At 38.2% G+C, this 20,296-nt stretch overlaps 2 protein-coding genes across 5 annotated transcripts in view; one reads left to right on the forward strand and one right to left on the reverse strand.

The window, feature by feature from the left end:
• The window catches only part of gas7b (growth arrest-specific 7b), a 58,697-nt gene extending 54,648 nt beyond the window's left edge, over positions 1-4,049 (forward strand). For both annotated transcript variants that reach the window (XM_086064647.1, XM_086064648.1), the window contains 3 exons: positions 1,452-1,531; positions 1,619-1,717; positions 3,053-4,049. In XM_086064647.1, coding sequence (XP_085920773.1) covers positions 1,452-1,531; positions 1,619-1,717; positions 3,053-3,166 — 293 coding nt within the window. In that variant the 3' untranslated portion in view covers positions 3,167-4,049. The remainder of the gene's footprint in view (positions 1-1,451; positions 1,532-1,618; positions 1,718-3,052) is intronic.
• Positions 4,050-4,535: 486 nt separating this feature from the next.
• LOC147157173 (putative uncharacterized protein MYH16) overlaps positions 4,536-20,296 on the reverse strand; it is a 52,509-nt gene continuing 36,748 nt past the window's right edge. For all 3 annotated transcript variants that reach the window (XM_086064645.1, XM_086064644.1, XM_086064646.1), the window contains exons 7-22: positions 18,324-18,410; positions 17,494-17,739; positions 17,283-17,400; positions 16,011-16,138; positions 15,692-15,888; positions 15,477-15,609; positions 15,182-15,398; positions 11,109-11,245; positions 10,940-11,043; positions 9,446-9,638; positions 9,174-9,377; positions 8,944-9,069; positions 8,696-8,866; positions 7,499-7,699; positions 5,764-5,910; positions 4,536-5,593 (exon numbers count right to left, since the gene is read on the reverse strand). In XM_086064645.1, the coding sequence (XP_085920771.1) occupies positions 5,441-5,593; positions 5,764-5,910; positions 7,499-7,699; positions 8,696-8,866; positions 8,944-9,069; positions 9,174-9,377; positions 9,446-9,638; positions 10,940-11,043; positions 11,109-11,245; positions 15,182-15,398; positions 15,477-15,609; positions 15,692-15,888; positions 16,011-16,138; positions 17,283-17,400; positions 17,494-17,739; positions 18,324-18,410 (2,562 nt within the window). In that variant the 3' untranslated portion in view covers positions 4,536-5,440. The remainder of the gene's footprint in view (positions 5,594-5,763; positions 5,911-7,498; positions 7,700-8,695; positions 8,867-8,943; positions 9,070-9,173; positions 9,378-9,445; positions 9,639-10,939; positions 11,044-11,108; positions 11,246-15,181; positions 15,399-15,476; positions 15,610-15,691; positions 15,889-16,010; positions 16,139-17,282; positions 17,401-17,493; positions 17,740-18,323; positions 18,411-20,296) is intronic.

Here is a 20,296-nt window from a genome sequence, read left to right on the forward strand (position 1 = left end):
CGTATGACCAAGCTTCTTACAGTCGTACCCTATCTCTAAGAGACAGCCTGGATACCCAGCGGAGGAAACCAATTTCAACCATTTGTATCTTTGTTCTTTTGGTCACGACCCACACCTCTATTTGAGGGTAGGAACGTAGATCCTTTGGAAATCAAGATCTGAGCTTTTTCTTCACCACAACAAACTGATGCTGAGTCATCGCATAATTGCGGACTCTGCACTAATCTGCCTGTCAGTCTCAAGCTCCATTCTCCCCTCACTCATTAGCGAGTCCTCAACATACTTGAACATCTCCAGATGGGGCAGGATTAGAAGGTGTTGATTATTATCCCAACCGATTCACATGTGGCTGTGAAAGACTCCAGCAATCTAAAAGTGAGGTAAACAAACTCACCTGCCGGTTGATTAGAAGTGCTGGAAGCCAAACTGTGGCATTTCAAATCAGTTTGTTCTTCTACCATGTCAATTATGTGTGTCCTTTCTATGTGGCATTTTGAAAGGAAATGAGAGGAGCCGCTTCAATTGGCAACACATCAAGTCGGCCCTGTTTACAGCCACAATGGCGCCAAATGCCGGTTTTTAGTTGAGTTAGGCTCTGTGCATTTGGGAAAATACCAAAACCCGGTCTAACTTGCCCCTGCACAGCTTTAGAACACACCTCGTGCTAGACTTGCCCTTGGCACGAAAATAGAGCCCTAAGTGTAAATGGAATGTCCGTTTAGCCGTCCTGATAAACAAGCTACCTTGATAGATGACTGCTTCGTTTGTAAAGTGCATTTTTGAATAGCATTACATTTTGCAAAAATGTGTTGCTCAGAGGAAAAAGCAGATGTCGACTCTCTCTGCCATGTGATATCATGACTCAGCCAGGCACCGACCACATGCTGTCACAAACAAATGTGAAAAGCCTCCATCCAAACAGTCTGTGTGTGCGGACACAGAACACAGTCTTCCCTCCTCTGTGGTGCTTATGCAACCGAGGAGAAAAACAGCGGCAGTTTTTGGTGCTGCTCGTGGAAGTCTTGCCTGCAACCACTTGAGTGTGAGGGAAGAGGAGCAAAGACGGACGCCTAAACAACTATAGTGCTCAGTAGTTTCCGTAACAAAGACTCATTACCGTGCTCTTATTGTGCATCATTTACTTGAGTTCAGATTTTCCCAACATCTATTGGCTTTTCTCCCCTTTTGAGCAAATTTTACTGTACTTGCTTCCTCTTTTTAGATTCAGTTTCTGTGTTCCTCGGTTTATGGCAATTCACCCAGTGAACAGTATTGTTCATTTTATGTATTACAAGTCAGTGAGTTGGCTGGATATGATCTGATCTAACATCATCCTTTAGAAATTCCATTTTGTATTTGTGTTATATTTCTGAGATACTCATTGTTGGCTTAATGATGTGCAACAAAAGTGTGATAAATGTGCATATGTCAACTATACATCTTGTTAATAGGAGATGAGCTCATGCGCTGCGTGGACCTGTACAACCAGTCGCAGTCCAAATGGTTTGAGGAGATGGTCACGACCAGTCTGGTGAGTTTGGGAATGTAAATAATAGCACCATTGGAATTTACTGACCAAATTTGTGTTTGATGGAGTGATCTACTGTGCACTCCCCAGGAGTTGGAGCGATTGGAGCTGGAGCGAGTGGAGATGATCCGGCAGCACTTGTGCCAGTACACCACATTACGACACGAGACGGACATGTTCAATCAAAGCGTAAGTACAGTAGTGGGGGTGTACACGGATCGGTGGTGACACCATTTGAGATGCAAATTGGCCAACCCTCGTAAGGAATGTTTCCAATTTTGGGCTTTTTGCTTTTTATTAATATTAATCTCAAATATAAAGCATGTGTCGCACACCTAATTCAAGTACACTGATTTCTCTCTGCATTTTCTCATTACTTTCTGTCTCATGCAAAAATGCCACAGTGATTGGTGTACCAATAAGTCTGAAAGAAGCTCTGTGCACATTTCATTGGTATGGCGATTATTTTCCGGTCTATAAGCCGCTACTTTTTCCATGCTCTCTGAACCCTATAGCCAATGTGACGGTGCGGCTAATGTATTGTTTTGTTTTGTTTTTGCCGCGGATATCGCTGTGCAACGCCCACTCTTGAGTATCTAATTTCACAACGTACGATATGTATCCGCAGCTTATAGTCCATCGCGGCCTCTATGTGAAAAGAAAAAAAAATCCACACCAGGGGCTTCATGTACAAAGACTTGTGTGGCTTTCTTACTAAAAGATGCCGATTTGATTTCCTTTCATACATCTCAATCAATGCGGAAATGTCCGAGTACAAGACTCCTTCCTCTCCATGCCCGTACATAAATATGCAATTTAGTATAAACAAGGTTTGCGGGTGAGAATGATTACGATGCATGATAATTACATTATAAAGCATGAGGCACAAATGAAAAACTGTGAATGAAAAAAAAATGTGAGCTGAAGACACTTGTAAACAAAGTAGAGGCCCGAAAAACTATGATTTTTGGCAGGCTGTCTTGGGAATTCAATAACAACTTCCGTGATGAAAGTGCCTTCGGAGTATGTCGGCCCGTCGCCGTTAGTGGCTGAATGCTGAAGGGGCATCAGATTGTGATCGCGGAGTTGTTGTTTTTTTTTAAGTGAAATTTAATACAATAATATAAGACAACCCTCCGCCGCCGCTGATAATGAAATGCGTGTTTAAGGAGCATCGATCTGATTGTGATTGTGGAGGTTTAAACTTGGAAAACTCAAACAAAAATTGAGCAGCCCTAACCCAAACAGAAGTTGTCAGGATCAGTGACAATGTAATATGGCTGCCCTCCGGGTCCAGCCGCGAGAGGCCAGTTGTGAGACTGTGAGAGCATTGAGAAAAGCTGAATAAAGAATAAACTGTTACACAAAATATAATTGAGTTCTCGCAAAAAAAAAAAAAGGAAAGTTTTTTCTGTGTACAAAAATAGGCAGTATGGATTTTGAGTCCAATATCTTGTAAAGTTAGAAACCAGAATGTGTGTGCTCACCAGTTTAGCTTAGACTGCCATTTTTGTTTCTGTCCAGACGATGGAGCCAGTGGACCAGCTTTTACAGTGCGTGGACCCCACCAAAGACAGAGAGCTGTGGGTGCAGGAGAATAAGACTGGAGACATCAGGCCTGTGGATATCGAGATATAAACTATAAGCAGGACAGGTCTGCTCACCTTGCAAGGCCACCAAAATGTCTGCCTGATGGGAGATTTGATGGTGTGATGAATCACGAAAGCATCAATTATCCTGATGACTTAACAAATGGTGGGGTTGATACCCTTCCATCAAGAGCCTGCTGAGGATGATGATGTCAATATCATGGTGGGATTAAGCCAACCTTTTCGTTCTTTATGCAACCAAATGCTCATTTACAGTAAATGAGGCAGGACTTTGTCTCAAGGATGAAGAAAGTATACATATGTTTAATTGCCCTTTGTCATGCTGCAGTGTAAAGTTGCTGTTTTTAATGTGCTTTTTGCTCTGTGTGATAATTCTCACCTTCAGGAGTTGTTGGCAAAAATGATTTAACAGATGCTGAGGATCGATCAGTGTTGTATCACTGTGTATGCAACTAATGCTGACGTAATATTATTCGCCACATGTAAGTACGGACCCTCAACCCTCTCACTATTGCTACACCATATAGCTATGGTATGTGTTAATGGATGCAGCCATTAACTACAAACACTGACAATATGTTGAAACTGATGTGCTTTAGTGATTTCATTTTGACTACCAATACATGGTAGATGATTAAAAAATAATAATAATCCAGGAAAAGGACAAATACTTAATGGACATTAGAATGGAACTAATCCACTTGTTTTAATGTGGAAATTGAGGAAATTATGCCGTTTTAACCAAAATATGACTTTGCATTTGTAATTGTACTTTCAGTTTAACATAATTTTTACAAGAATGAGTCCAAATGTTTCAAATATTATCATTCACAAAACCTGTTTGACATTCCATGGAATGGTTATGTATTTCTAATGTGAAAGAAATTAAGAAATAACACCAGATCACATAGCGTCCTGTTTTTGTCCATTGATATGGTCAGTGGTGTCAGTATTTAGCCAGACTTGCTAATGATTGCAGCAAATTCATATTTTTGCAATTCTGGTAATTATCAATGGGAAATTGTTGGGCATCAAGTTGTGATGAGCTGACTGCAAAATTAAAATCTATGTTTCAAAACTTTGGAATTTGGAAATTGCTATTTTAGAGCAGAAGGGTAAATAAAATATCTATCACAAGTGCTTCCTGAAGCAAAATTTGTCCATCCTAATTTCTAATATGCTTTTATTATGATCAGCTATACAAGTGTAATATTCGATACTGAACAGGATGAAGGATATAAAAATAAAAAAAAAGAGACAAAAACTGTACAGTAGTTTGGCAATTCATTATTGTATCTCAATAAGAATATTGAGGAAAACTCAGTTTTATCTCTCTCACTCTGTCTCTCTCTCTCAAATGCAGCAAACCACAAAAGTCAGATTGATGGATGACAAAATTAACTCAAACAACATATTTTATTTCCAAAAGCAAAAACAAAAAAACATTCAGCAATAAAATGGTTTGGTCAAGCTTTGTTACAATCAGAGGCAATAATATGATGTGCTTAAAAGTAAAAGACAACAACAGTCAAATACATATATTTTCATACTGTAAAATAGTGACTCGTGTTGGTGGCACCTTTATGTGAAAGTTTTGCTATATTATATTTATTAGCCATTACTTATTATGACTTAATTGATTTATTATGACATATTTTCTCTTTACTTAGTGCCAGATGAATTGCATTGTTGAGGAACATTTAACAGATGTACCTGCAATGTTATTTGAAAAGAAAAATATTTCAATGAATAGAAATGCAATTTGCAAATTAATCAGTTAGCAATAAAATAGCCAGCTGGTAGTTTATGCAGTAATGAGAAATCCAAATATAATAACTGAAACCAGATGTCTTGTTGGCTACTTTTTATTTATCCAACAAATCTGTTTTGATATATTCAGTCATGAATTCATGTTATTAGACTTTTGTTGCATTTTAAAACCAATATGTCAAGAATAGCCAAAATCTAAATAAAATAATAATAATAATATAAATGTATTTACTCAAGTGCAGCGTACTGGGCATTTATTAGGTGTAAGTTGTGTGGTTAGAGCAAAGGTTGCTATATGAGGAAATAAGGTATAAGCTGTTTTAACACTTCAATATCACTATCAATATATGCAGGAGGTACTGGATAAGATTAAGTGTTTTTTTTTAAGTGTTAATGACAAAATAAAGAGTGCACAATTAAATGCTGGGGTTTTGTTCATAATGTTGCAATGGAGTAAAAATACAATTTCCCAAAGTCCCACTTACAGTATCTCAAGACTTCATACTGTTTGAACGTAATGTCTTCAACGTTTCTACTCGATCATGAGCTTCTTGAGGGAGTTGAGATAAGTTGGAATTAGGGAGCTGACCGACTCGCCGTCGTCGTTGAGGATTTTCTCACCCCGGCCCTCCGAACCCACGGAGCTGGCCGACCGCACCAGACTGGGATACGGGGTGCTGTAACCCTGCAATTGAGTCACAAAAATACACATTTTAAACATTGAAATTTCACGAGTAAAACAAATACGCAAAACTAGATCTATGATGAGAACACCCCTAATATAAGTATATACATGCGTGCATATACATAACTAATGAAGTACAGAACCAGATATGACTGTTTTTGTTTACATACAGAGGAGTATCCTTTGCTGAAGCTGCCTCTCTTCTTGGTCCTTATCTTTGTGAGTGCTGACTCAGCAATGTCAGCTCGTTCTTCAGCATCATCCAACTCATGGACAGTTTTCCTGTACTTGGCTAAATTCATGTTGGCTTGCTCCTCCTGCATCATTTGTGAGAAATCAAAACATGTCAGAATATTAATAAATTATACTATGTTGTAGTAAAGATGCAATTAGAACTTGAAATTGCCATTTCAGTCGAAATTGTGTGTGAATGCAGATTCTAAAAAATAATTTTGAAGAATGACTGAAAATGAAAAAAAAAAACCCCGCTGAAATATAGGACAGAAGTAAATTTGGAAATTGGATTGGAATTGACTCTTTTTTTGTTTGTTGTTTAAAAAAAACATGCCTTACCCCTAAAGACATGGTTGTTGTTTTTAAAGACACCTTACTATTTCTACATGGTTGTATAAAAAAAAAAAAGACCTTACATGGTCGTTTAAAAAACAAACAAACGCCTGACTATACAAAAACTCGCCTTACTATGGTCATTACATGGTCATTAAAAAGAAAAGAAAAAAACTCCTTACTATGCCATGTTTTTTTTAAATGCATGGTTGTAAAAACATAAATAAAAAACGTACTTTAAAAAAACACGGCTAAAAAAAATATGAATATAGTCGCTTAAAAAAAAAGCCTTACAATATATACATGTTTTTTTTGTTTTTCTTGAAATTGCCATTTCAGTCGAAATTGTGTGTGAATGCTACAGAGCAGATTCTAAAAAAGAATTATGAAGAATGACTTTGAAAAAACTAAACGCTGAAATATAGGACAGAAGTAAATTTGGAAATTGGATTGGAATTGACCTAAGAAAATATGAATATGGTCGCTTAAAAAAAAAAGCCTTACAATATTTACATGTTTTTTTGTTTTTCTAAGACACATTACGATATATATGGTCTTTTTTTTTTTTAATGCCTTACTACAGTGGTCCCCAACTTTTTTCCACCACGGATTGGTTCATACAAGTCTACAACTTTCGTGGAGCGGCAACCCAGTGGGTTTGGGGGGTTGTGTGTGTGAGTGGGGTAGGCGGTGGTTGTTAGGCTTCTAATTGATAAAAGGCTACAACAACACACGCAAATCCACTATGTATTTTTATGTGCCTGTACTAGCAGCACAAACACTTTAACAAGAGTAACAACAACAGCGCTTTAATACGGTAATGCTTATAAATGATAAGAGCAACACAAAAACGTTTTTATAGATATAACAATAAATGTGAAGCCACATTTTTATGTAACTATATTAGCAGCGCCCTCCTTAAATGTGCCAACATAACAAGGCACCAAATCAAAAGTCCATGAGTAACTCGCTCACAATAACGCTTGGACATAGGCTCATGTGTTGTCTCATCACTGGGCCTTTTCTCCGTTGCAAAGAAACTTTACAAATGTGTTAGTTTTTTACTCATTTTGCTAACTTGTCTATTAGCACCAGCGCTACGCGACTGAGATCATTAGAGTCCGTTGTAAACAAAGAGAATCCGGTCATTTCAAAATAAAATATGTTTAAACCTCGGCTAATCAATTAACCTGAAGCACAGTAAGTTTTTTTTTATTCTTTCAACTGTGCGGTCCGCCGTGGTCCGGTCCAAAAAGGCCCGCGGACCGGTAACCCGGTGGTTGGGGACCACTGCCTTACTATGCATAGTCATTTAAAATATGTGGATTAGACACATACAGCCTCTTCCACTTGTCTCTTGTAAGCCCTCATCTTGTTCTGCAACCTCTCCACCAGCTCCTGCATTTGCAGCTGGTTCTTCTGATCCTCCTCGGACTGAAAGACAAGTTCCTTGAGCCGGCGCTCGTTCTTCCGCAGCGTCTTCACAGTCTCAGCATGTCGCTTCTGCTCCGACTCTAGTTCGAGCTCCAACTCTTTCACCTGCACACACATCACATGAACTTCAATAACAACATGTGGCAGCAGAGGGCAGTGATGCTCTGAAACCTGCTTTTCGCACTTAATAATTTTTTTAACCTTCATCTCCTCGTTCAGGGTTAGGCCACAAAAGCCAAACCACAAAATAAGTATTTCCTTGCCATGCTGGCACAGACATATTGAAAAGTCACATCTGGTATTTGGCATTTTTTATGGTGACCATTTACCTCGCTCAGCAGTGCATGATGACACAGCAATGAACATCTGCGTTTCCAATCTGTCATTTTAAGCCTTTCTATGCACTCTAAAGAAAAGTTAGGTCCAAAATAACCCAAACTGGGTCAAATGTTTTGGTTTATTTATGTAAACCAAAAAGTTGGATCAAATGAAAATGATAACAAACAACCCTTTTTTTCTTTTTCTTTTCACTTTTTGGGTTGTGCATAAAAAACAAAATGTGGGTAAAAAAATTACTCACATTGGGTTAAAAAGGGATCGATGCAACGTTTTGGTTTATTTATTTAAACCAAAAGGTTGGGTCAAATGAATAACCCCAAACCCCCTTTTTGTTTTGTTTTGTGAGTTATCAATTTTGACAACCAAAACACAAACTAACAAAACAATACATTTTTGGGGGATCGACCCAATGTTTTGGGTTATTTACTTTGTAAACCAAAATGTTGGGTCAAAAGAATAACCCAAAACCCATTTTTAGGGTTGTTTTGTCGGTTATTTATTTTGACAAACACAACTGAAAAAACAAAAAAAATGAATGGGGATTGTTTTTTTACAAAACAAACCAATTTATTGGGTTGTTTTGTGTGACCCAACTTTTTTTAAAATTTAAAATGATGGCTGGATGGATGATTAACCCAACCATTTAAGTCGGCCCCTTTTTGACCCAATTTGGGTTATTCTTGACCCAGCTGTTTTTGTGTGTGTATTTTAATGAACATTTACATTTAAATATGACGGATTATAGCCTTTGGCTAATTTTACCTTTCCTTCCAATTTCTGGATGATCTTCTTGCCACCTTTGAGTGCAATCTGCTCTGCCTCTTCCAGCTTGGTGCTCAAATCTTTCACTTGAGCCTCGAAACCTTTCTTCACCCTCTCCAAATGGAGCGTGTGTTCTTGTTCCAGGCGGAACTCCTCCCCCACTCTGGCCAACTGTCCACATTCAACAGCTTATTGATCGCATCATCCCCTTCATGATTTCCACTCGTGTGTGTGTGTGTGTGCTTTACCTCACAGCTGGCTTTCTTGGATTTCTCTACTGACCCCCTCAGTTCTCCTTGGAGCTCCTCATGCTCGTGCTGCAGAGCTTGGAGATCCACTTCAAGCTTCCTCCTACCGCTCAGAACCGATTGGAACTGAAACGCAGGAAAACTAATAAGCTCACAGATCTGCATTCTTTTTTAAACTACATTTCTTCAAACGCTCATTCCGACTCTCTAGCTAAAAGATCTAAAGTCACCTGATTGTTGAGATCGCTGTATTTTTCGTTGGCATCATGTAACTCCACCTCCAAAGTTTTGCGAACCCTCTCTGTACTCTCCAGGGTGGACCGAGTCTCTTCACTATCGCTAACTAGCAGAGCGCAACGCCTCTCCAAAGCAGCCATCTCCTCCTTGTGCTCCTCACGACCCCTGACCTCCTCCTCGAGCTGAGCCTGGAGCTCCTAGAGAAGAGAGGAGTCACACTGTAAGTCCTCAAAGTAGTGGTGAAATGAGCACGCTGTCATCAAACCTTGATCTGTTGCTGTGTCTTTTTGCTGCTTTTGCTGAGCTCAGTGTTGCTTTTGGTGAGGACATCCACTTGAAGCTCCATTTCAGTTACATCAGCCTCTAGTTTCTTTTTGAGCTTTGTTACCTCCATGCGACCTTTAATCTCCACATCCAAAGTGGCCTGTAGGGTTTCCAACGCCCTCTGGTGGCTTTTTCTGACGAAGAAAAAAGTCAAGAGGTCAAGAGTGTGGCTCATACGGAGGTGTCGAACTGAAAATGTGAAGTAAAAATTTTTGACTGGCAGGTTAATTCAAACTAGGAGTGTCAAAATTAGTGCATCAATTTTGAGTACATTTAAAGATTCTTTAACACCACAAGTTTTTTAAACATGTGATTAATGACCGTCCCTTACTTGGAAATCCTGTACTAGGGTAATTCCGGTTGCAACGCAGCAGACACATCCACGTCAAAATCTAGCAGTAATAAATTTAATAATAATGCATATATATATATATATGTTAAACATTAGTTAGCTCTTTTTATATGGAAGAGAAAAATGTACTGAGCAGACACCAACGTCTTATAAATGCAATTATGCCATCTAGTAGCAGAAAAATGAGCTCAACACAAATCAATATCTCACTCGTTTTTTTTTTGTTTTTTTTAACAGCACATCTTTTTAATTTTAACTAAATTTGATAAATTATTATGATATTACTGTATCAATGACTAAAATATGCATATTTCTATTAGTTTAAATTTTTTTCGCACTTTTATGCTAACAAGACTATGAAAACTTATTATTCTATTGTATATTTTATTGTACATTTAGAACAGATATAAAATTTGTGATTAATCGTGAGTTAATTATTGAAGTCATACGATTAATTACAATAAAAAAATTTAATTGCCTGACACCCCTAATTTAAACATATTTGAAAATACATTCAAACGTATGCTTAAACCTACTTGCAAATATGTTTACACATATTTGCAAACATATTCAAACGTACAGTACTTTTAGGCTAAAAACGTAGCATTTTTCCCATAATGCCACATTGACTGTTGTGTATGCGCATGTAAAAGAAAATTTATTGATTTATAATTATGTCTGTAGTGCATGATTTCCGTTCAGCAAACCCCCCCCCCCCCCCCCCCCATAATGCCACAGGGAATGCGCAGTCAATAGCCCATGGCAATGGTATTATGGCAAAATGTAAGCATTTAGCCTACAAGTACATTCAAATGTATTTTGCAACTAGAGTTAAAGGCATTTGCAAATGTTTACTCCACATTGGCAGTTCCACACTTCCGTTGGATCAAGCTAAGTTAACTCTCAAGTTAAAACTTAAATTTTCTTGCAGTTTTGGAAGGAAGAGAAAGGTGAATGAGGCAGGACTTACCTCTAGTAGGTTGAAAGTTTTAAAAGGAATTACAGGACAGTATTAGAAGCAGAAAGAGCCAAAGTCTGTGAACGTAAAGGAGGAGGACAGGAACTCTAGAAGAGATGAGGTACCGAGCAGCATCAATTTCTTCCTCTTTCTCTTGAAGTCTGCGCTCCAGGTCTGATTTTGCCTGAGACAACTCCAGCTGCAGCTTCAGCAACCTGGTTTCCTCAGCCTAAAAGGAATGAATCCAACATGAAGAGCATTTTCCTCATGTTAAAATTGAATAAATAGCTGTACCTCTAAAGCTGCCTCTGACTCTTCCAGTGAAGCCTGTAATTCTTCTTTCTCCATCTCAATCTTCTTCTTTGCTTTCTGGAGCTCATGGACACTCTTCCCTCCATCTGAGAGCTGGTCCGTGAGGTCAGCAATCTCCTCTGGAGTTAGCGATAAGTTAACATCGCTGAAGAGCTATCCTCTCAATCACACACCTTTTACAGACATTAAAATGAACTTAATTCCTTTTTAACATGTCAAAATACATTTTTCAGAGCTTCCTTGAACGCATCACACATTGATGATCAATCACACATTGAACCCAAATGCATAAAAAAATGAACTGGTTTGCAAATTTTGTATGCTTTTCCCCCCAAACAAGCAATGTAAACTGAGTAAAAAAATATTACATGATAATGTCGTTTGAATCTGTCACTGTTGTAAAAAACAAAACAAAACACACATACACACAAAAACCCCCACCTACAAATCAGGTAGGGGATATTACTGGACACCTTTGTTAGCTTACTAGCTAGCTAGCTACAGTTAGAATCCTTAAATTATGATTGATTACATTAAATACATGTTTTGAAATGTGTTTGGTAAGTAAGTCAATGTCCATAGTTTCTTGTTCATATTGTATCTAAACATTTTAATCAATTATATTGAAAATAATGAGTTAAAATGACTGATAATTGATCTGCATTTTTTTTCGTGCCCATGTTCACATACACTTAATCTGGTTATATTTGGGAATAATTGATCAGAGACTTTGGTGGGTTTCAGAGGATTTATTATTATTATTTTCTTTAATTTTTATTATCATTATTTTTCAAGCAGGAAATATTAGGTTTGAGAATAATTTGGGCAATTCTTTACTTCAAACTATGTCAGAAAATGGGAAAATTGTCTTCTTTCGTCGAGGGCAGTCAATCAGAAAGTATTAACATTTGAGAGTCTTAAATCAGAAGATTTTGACTTTTTGAAAAACATTATTTAAAACAATACAATATTGACCATTTGCACCGACGACACGTGATCACATGACTTCCCTATGACGGACGGCGGAAGGAAATTATTGTTGAATGGAAGTGGACTTAACCCGGAGCGACTTAGTGATTTAGCGACTGTTATTTTAAAAATGAAAAGTTATTACTGCCTATAGAGCCATGGAATCTACTACTTCAACCGAAGTTCGCCTGTCAGTCGAAGTTGCACATTTAGTCGGGACTCAAAGAGAGCGATATTTACTTAGTTTGATTTAGATTTAGTTTGAAAACAGCCCCTTACGTTCTGTTGCCTGCTGTTTTTATCAAGTTAATCAAATCGCCGACTTTGCCGGAATTCACAGCGCACGACCTATATCATTATGTAGTCAATGCCGTCTCTTCTCCTTACACCGGGGCTGATTCAAAAGCTTGTCGCTGGCTGAGTCTCTGGGACGAGATGCTACGCTCACGCCGGGGGACAATATACCTCGTAATGCAAAGGTAAAACTTGTTTATCATGCTAACTGACTTATTTTTAAATAGTCCGTATATTGAAACGCTGTGATGATGTTATGTTACTATATTTACTAGCATGGAACAAATGACTATCATAGTGGCAAGCTATGCAGTAATTTCATGAATATGACTCCAGCTCCAGAGTGGAAAAACTCCAAGCACAAAGACGAAATCCCCCATTATTAAACAGTCAAATGCACTTAATAGTTTTGAAAAAGGTACGTTTTAAAACTAAGCTGTGTGTTCGTGCAGTTGAAGTGGACGTTAACTATCTGGCTCGTTAATGTGATTTGAAACATGCAATTCGACACCTCTGTTACAATCTTTGTTAGAGTGTACGTTTACTAGTAAAATGCATGAACATTTATCTACTAATTACAACATTTATCTACTAACCTCACAAAAAATGGTCGCTGCAAATCCGTGAATACTTTGTCCTTTCTGTTGATTGCTGCTATCAATCGACGTCGTTCGTCTTCATTAGTAGGTATGCGATAAAAAGCAACATTTGGTTTACTCCTTTGTCTGTCTGTACAACCGACCGCACAGCAAGATATGAGCATTTTATAAGATAATCGATTAGATAAAGGACTTTACCCTGTACGAGATTCAATGGTTACAATACAGGCAAGTGGCTCTTTTGCCTTCCAGCGTCCCGTAAGGGGCGATCCCAGGAAGGCTGTGACATCACGTGCAAAATGTCAATCGTAACAATATTGAAACTTTCCATTTTGTGTGCAATAAGCTTGCTGGCAACAATGATGTTTTATTGAACTTTTGTGTTCATTGTTACCACGGGCGCAGATGGCACAAGGGACGGGGGGTTTCATGAAGACCACGATCCGTCCCCTCTACTTTCGAAGGGTTTGCTTGACGCGTGTATGCATTGTAGCACAAGTTTTTCTGCCTTCATCCTGAACGCAGCTTGTCCCCGCTGTGGTCGATATTCTCCCAGGCTATAGGAGGCAGTGGAGAACGTCTACAATAAATGAACAACACCACCCTAGAAGTAGAAAACGTTTTTATTTATTTATTTATTTATTTATTTATTTCAATAAACTAACGGCTTCAGAAGTTTGGGATGGAATGGTCTAAATACATTTAACAAAATTAATGAAAACAAAGAATCGGGAAGTAGAAAACACTGTTTATGACAGTGTTTGCTCGTCCCCCACGTTTTTTCACGTGGACCGTTTAATATCCCCTGTCACCCCCGGCTTCTGGTAACACTATTGGGGATCCAGACCTTCCCGCCACTTGATGCACAAGCTACCATCCCGATCTACTTGGAGGTGAGCCATGGGAAGAACAGAGAGAGACGTGCACTGGGAACAGAGCACCTATTCGGGCTTGCCGCAGCAAACCCGCGGGCGAGCCCCCGCTCACTGCTAGCCGGCTCTCAAGGTGCGCGGTGTCGGCATTGTGGACGCCGCGTGGAGGGTCGAGGTTGGTGAAATTAAGTGAGGATATGGAGCTGCCCTGAATGAACAGCGTTGTGATATATCTCAACAGTAGTTGTATACAACTACTGATGCGTTGAAGTTACACAAAAAATGTCGGAACTTGTAACTCTGAGTCAGGATTTCAATCAACCTTCATCCTTAAGTTGGATCGCCAACTCAGCAAGGCATCTTACAAGCCAAGCCAGACATACATAGGCGATCTGCCTAACATGTAAACAATATAATTACATGTTTTGTTGTGCATTTATAAGGCTGTGAAGCCCTGGGATAACACAACTCTGGCTTCAGTCTTTTACCACACTAAATGTGTTTGCTCAATGTGAAAGATAGAAGGAACAATATTTATTTATCTCTCCCTAGTTAGATAAGGCTTGACATGTACTCAACAATGGCTATGTATATATATATATATATATATATATATATATATATATATATAAAATGTTTTAGTCCATGTCCCCCCGCCCAGTTCCAAAATCCCATTTGCGCCACTGATTGTTACCATTGGACATTTAGATATCTGGCTACGTATTAGCGTTCCCTACAATTTTTTTGCAAAGCATTCTCTGTCCGTTAGATCTGCGAAAAAAGGGAGGCACATGCAACGCTACAAGGCCTACAAAAAAATCTTTTGGAGCCATATGCTAAAATGAACAGGATTTTGATTTTAATTTGGAATTTGACGCTATTTTTGGCCTTTATTAGAGACCATATTTTAACGAACTCCTCCTATGAAATTCATCAGATGTTTATGATATTTTGCCCCAAAAAATGATGCTGTTTTTGGGGGTCTGCCTAAACTTGGGTAAAAACTCATAAAACTTTGCACACACACATCAGGCATACATTTATATGTAGCTCGGGTTGCAAGGGCCCTTTTCATTGTGTTTTACCTCAAGCAAATTTTCACAATTTGGTTTTATATTTTTGGTCTTTAAGGAGAGGAGAGATTGAAAGAGGATGATCATTTGCTCATAAATTTGGCTTATAACATGAAAAATATGATTTGATGATAGTATAACTGTCAAGTTTGTCTGTAAATATTTAGATTTTAAGGGCAGCCACTACTCTGCATTCGCGATGAGAGGGACGGTGGGTCAAATACATATATATGTATATAAAAAACAACCTTGGTAGGCCTTGTTCTCTCTTCGTAGAGCTTCCAGCTGCTCCAGAGACTCTTCATGCACTGTCTTCAGTTTGAAGAGTTCCCCTGCATGTTGTCTGCTCTCCTTTTGACAGCCCTCCACCTCCGCTACCAGCTCCTCACACTTTTGCTTCCAGTCCCCCAGTTGCTTCTCTAGAACCCGCTGCTTCTTGTCAAGAGCTTGTCCACATCCGCTAGCCTAAAAATGGAGAGCATACTGAAAGTTCAAATTCTATAATCGAGGACATTTGGGGGATAAAGTACACCTGTGCTCTACCTTCTCCAAGTCCATGCACAGCTCCTCCACCTCTCCCTGGAGCCTCTGTTTGGTTTTCTCCAGAGAGGAGCATTTAGCCTGTGTGGCTTCTACGGCCTCTTCTGCCTCTTGCAGCCGCAATACCAGCTTTTTTCTGTGACGCAAGCGTTTTTCAGAACAGTAGACCTGAATGCAGCTGTCTTAAGAAAATGACTGCCAGTGTCAACTTGACCTACTTGTTTTCCTCCAGCTCATCGGCATACTGGATGGAGTCTGCCTCATGTTTGGTCCTTAAGTGTGTCACCTCGCTGTTGAGTTTGGAGACGAGCCTCTGCAGCTCTTGTTTGCTCTCCTGCTCCTCCTCTAGCTGCTCCTTGAGCCCCTCGCACTCCTGCCGCACCGAGCTCAGACTTCCGCTGACTGCCTGCTTACACTGGCAACCACATGATACCGCGTGTTTGGTATTTCCTTCACTTGCTATAGAGCCACATTAAATAGATAATTTCCGTTTAATTTCAAATTGGGAGTTTTGTATATCCATGCTGTGACACTTACTTTGACCTCTTCATCCAGATGTTTCTTCAGTTCCTCCACCTGAGATTGGAGGAGAGACTTGGTACGACTCAATTGGCCATATCTGTTCTCTGCCTCTGCCAATCGTCGACTTGTGTCTGTATTATCAGCTAGGGAGGCACACGTATGTTTAGTATGGATGTTTGCTTTTATGTTTGTTGATTAACAATGATAATCAATGATTGACAGAGGTGAGCACTTCCGTCTCTTGTCTCCTTCCGTTGTTGACGGAAGTGCCCACTACTGCTGAGTCAGCATTAAAGGAGAAGTCAACCCCAAAACATTTTCTTGACAACAATATGTTCTATGCAGCCCCATCAGTCTAAATACGGTATTCTGGTTAATTTTACATTTGTGGAATATGAGTTAAGCCACAAAATCCAACAGTTTTTATCAATATCAGAAGGTGGCCTTTTTCCCACTTGCTGTCGAGTGAAAATGACATCACAGTTGCTCAGGTCTCAGGTACCAACCAATCACAGCTCATCTCGTTTCTGAAGCTGTGATATGATTGCTTGGTACCTGAGCCCTGAGCAACTGTGATGTCATCTTCAGTTGACAGCAAGTGGCATAATGCCCCCCTAAAATAGATAAATATTGCTGGATTTTGCTGCTTAACTCATATTCCACAAATGTAATAATAATCATAATGTCATGTTTAGACGAGTGAGGTCACATATAACATATTACTGAAAAAATGTTTAAAGTTGGCTTCCCCTTTAAATGAAGACTGTCTCTTAACTTTTCAAACCCAAAATCGTGTAAACGCGTTTTTTAATACTTTGTCCTTCACACCGAAAAACTTATTTATACAGTTTGTGTGTGTGTGTGTCTTTTTTTTTTTTTTTTGCAAGACCATATAGAAGGCTTTAATGCAGCTTCTGACATGAAGAGGTGGCTTAAAGCAATGATAGTTATTACAAAAACCGGCCAGCAGGTGGTAGCAGAGTATAAGAGAATAGCCAGGGCCATGTTGCAACAAGCTCTTTTTGATAGTGTTTTCACCAGGAATGTGAACATCTATGAAACTTTATATTCTTCATATTCTAATGCTAATTGCTGCAAAATGGAAACAGATACAAATAAAACAATTCTGATGAAAAGAGAGACTCCAATCTTTTTGGGGTAAATTCCATGTTTTTATAGCAATAGAACAGAATATTCAGTGGACCTTGCAAAATCAGTCAAAATCCAGTAAAAAGCAAAGGGGGTTGCTTCAGTGAAAATGGCTGGAAGTGAATGAGTGAAGTGTACCTGTGAGTCTGTTCTTGGATACAGTGAGTTCGGTGACTGTCCTCTGTAGGTCTTCTCCTTTCCGGTTGGCCTCATAGAGCTGTTCTTCCAATTTCTTTACCTGGCTATCTGAGGACATCTGCGGTAGCACAGAAACATGTGATTGTCAAAAAGGCATATGGCTTAAGTTACTTGCTTGAAATAGTTTTTCCATGTCCTCTAACTTACGGACCTTGGCTTTCTGTAGACCTTCTAGTGAAGTCGACAAGTCGTCGACTTCCATTCTTAAGTTCTGCTTCTCCTTTTCCAATTTGGCTCTGGTCCTCTGTAGGGCCTCACACTGCTCACTTAGCTCTGCAATGACATCGCCATGGCGTTTTCTCAGGGTTGCAGCCAGCGTCTCTGACTGGACAGATGACTCTTCCAGGTCTCGTCTCAGACGCTGTAGTTCCGCCTCTCGCTTCTTGTTCATTTCCAACTGTTAATCACACAAACAGTTCTTTACATTATGTTTTTTTTGTCAAATCAATGTGAAGAACAACAGTTCCATCTGTTCTTTCTGTGCTGTTCTGGCAAATGTGGCGAGTTTCATTGCATTTGAGCCAGAAATTTTTATTTGGAAAAATGAGAGCAAATTTAACACATCTGTTTCTTGAAATCATAAACATAATCTTAGGCCACTCTGTAAATCTATACAGCTGGACTACTGATGCTTGATATCCTTGAACGACTCCAGTAAGTCCAACCACAGGCCTAAGAAACTGCTTGAAAAACACACCCAAAGACCCAGACCCTCTTTATTAAAAAATACAGTACATTTGAGGACAGATCTTGATGACTGGTACTGGACCTGGTCAAGCATCATTTTAAATCACACATATGTTAATATGAAACCATAGTTCAGCAAACTTCAGTGGCTAAAGACTAAGACTTTTAAAATGTTGATTAAAATGATGACTATGCAAAACATTTTCTGATGGTGACAGTTTTTTTTTTAAATGAATGGACTACATTTGACTTTAGATGTTTAAATGTATGCCAAAATGATTATTATTTTCTTACCTGTGAGGCGGTGACCCCGCCTGCTTCTTCCAATCGATCTGTGAGATCTTCTAATTCCCTGCCTAAATCTGCTCTCTGCTTCTCCACCTATCAAACAGTTTAAAATAAACGTTTTTTTTGTACAATTAATGCAGTTCATTTATGTAAAGACACTGATCATGTTAAGGATTTCTCACAATAATATTGGAACAGACTCAGACTCAGTAAACAGCACTAGTTCGCAATTAAACTCAGTGTTTAGATTTTCATTTTGATCTACAACATTCTTAGAAAATCACAATGTCCCATCACTGGTAAGATATTTTAAGAATAGGCCTGTGGGCCACTTATGTGGTCCTTGGTCACGGGAGAATAATATTTAAATGTACATATAATATTATAAAATGACCGCCATCCATATTTGAATAAACATACAATCTTGGCAAACCTTTTAAATTAATTGCAGTGATTTCTATAAGTGCTATCAAAATGACTCTCTGACAGCCAGTATAGTTTCGGAGCGGGCAGATCAACATCACTGGCAATAACAGAAGCGATTGATGAAATAACAAGTGCTATTGATCAGCGAAAGTATGGATTGGAATATATATTGGAATATTTATTGATATCAAGAAAGCTTTTGACACAATTAACCATGATATATTAATTTTAAAAAACTGGAACAATATGGTATTAGAGGTATTGTGTCAGACTGGGTTAAGAGCTATTTACATAAGAGACAACAGTATGTGAAGCTCAGTGATCTATCATCCTACTTTGATATTGTATGTGGTGTGCCCCAAGGGTCTGTTTTGGGCCCCAAATTGTTTATTTTGTATATCAATGACATTTGTAAGGTATCGGACGTTCTGTAACTGGTTCTGTTTGCGGATGACACCAATATTTTTTGCTCTAGGGAAAATGTAAATGAGTTATTGAATGAAATCACTGAAGGAATAGAAAAAAAAAATCTGGTTTGACAGAAACAAACTGTCATTAAATTCATATTGTTTGGGAATTGCAGAACAAATATACAAATACAAATAAAGATTGATGGGGTGCAAATTTTGGGGTGTCATAATAGATGAGAAAATTTGTTGGAAGCCACACATTAAACACATACATACCAAATTATCAAAAATAATTGCAGTATTGAAAAAAGTCAAATGGATACTTGATTACAATTTGTTCTGCATTTTGTACTGTTCCATAATTCTGCCATATTTTAGTTACTGCGTAGAAAATTGGGGTAATAAGTTCAATCAGTTCATTAATAACTTTAGAAAAAAGGGCTCATACACACATTTTTACAGTCAAAATTCTTAAAATTTGTTGATATAGTGAGTTTTCAGACAGCACAGGTTATGTATAAAGTTAAAAATATGTTACTACAAAATATTCAAAAAATGTTTAGAGAGAAAGATGGGGGTTATAAAGAAAGAAAGAAATACAACCTAAAAATTAACATTATTCGAACAAACAGGAGAAGGTTCTGTATATCATTCTGTGGGGTGAAAAAATGGAACAGTCTATGTGAGAACTTTGTACAAATACAAATCAATTTAAAACTAAATATAAAAGTTATGTATTTACGAGATACAGGGGGAATGGTAGACCACTAAGTGATTACGAGTGTTGCTGATTTGTTGACTACATATTTATGTTTACTATGGTGCATGTCTTGTGTTTTGTTATTGTTGGCTTTTTGGATCTAGGTTGTATGTTTTACACATTTCTGTGGATTTATAATCACGAGTTCTCTGAGTATTTATTTTATATTATTATTATGGGGTGGTTCATAATTAGTTACTTTTGTTATCCTCAGCAATATATATATATATATTTTATTTATTTATTTACCATTTATATTAACTAAGAAAATATGGAGAAGGGAGGGGATTTAATACACTGCAAAAATTAAAATCTTAAGTAAGATATAATTTCTCAAATGTACCCTAAATTTGCGTATTTTGATTTGACAAGTTATTTTTACT

This window comes from Leptonotus elevatus, chromosome 20 (genome assembly GCF_054856555.1).
Source record: "Leptonotus elevatus isolate MCC_2025b chromosome 20, RoL_Lele_1.0, whole genome shotgun sequence".
Taxonomy (NCBI): domain Eukaryota; kingdom Metazoa; phylum Chordata; class Actinopteri; order Syngnathiformes; family Syngnathidae; genus Leptonotus; species Leptonotus elevatus.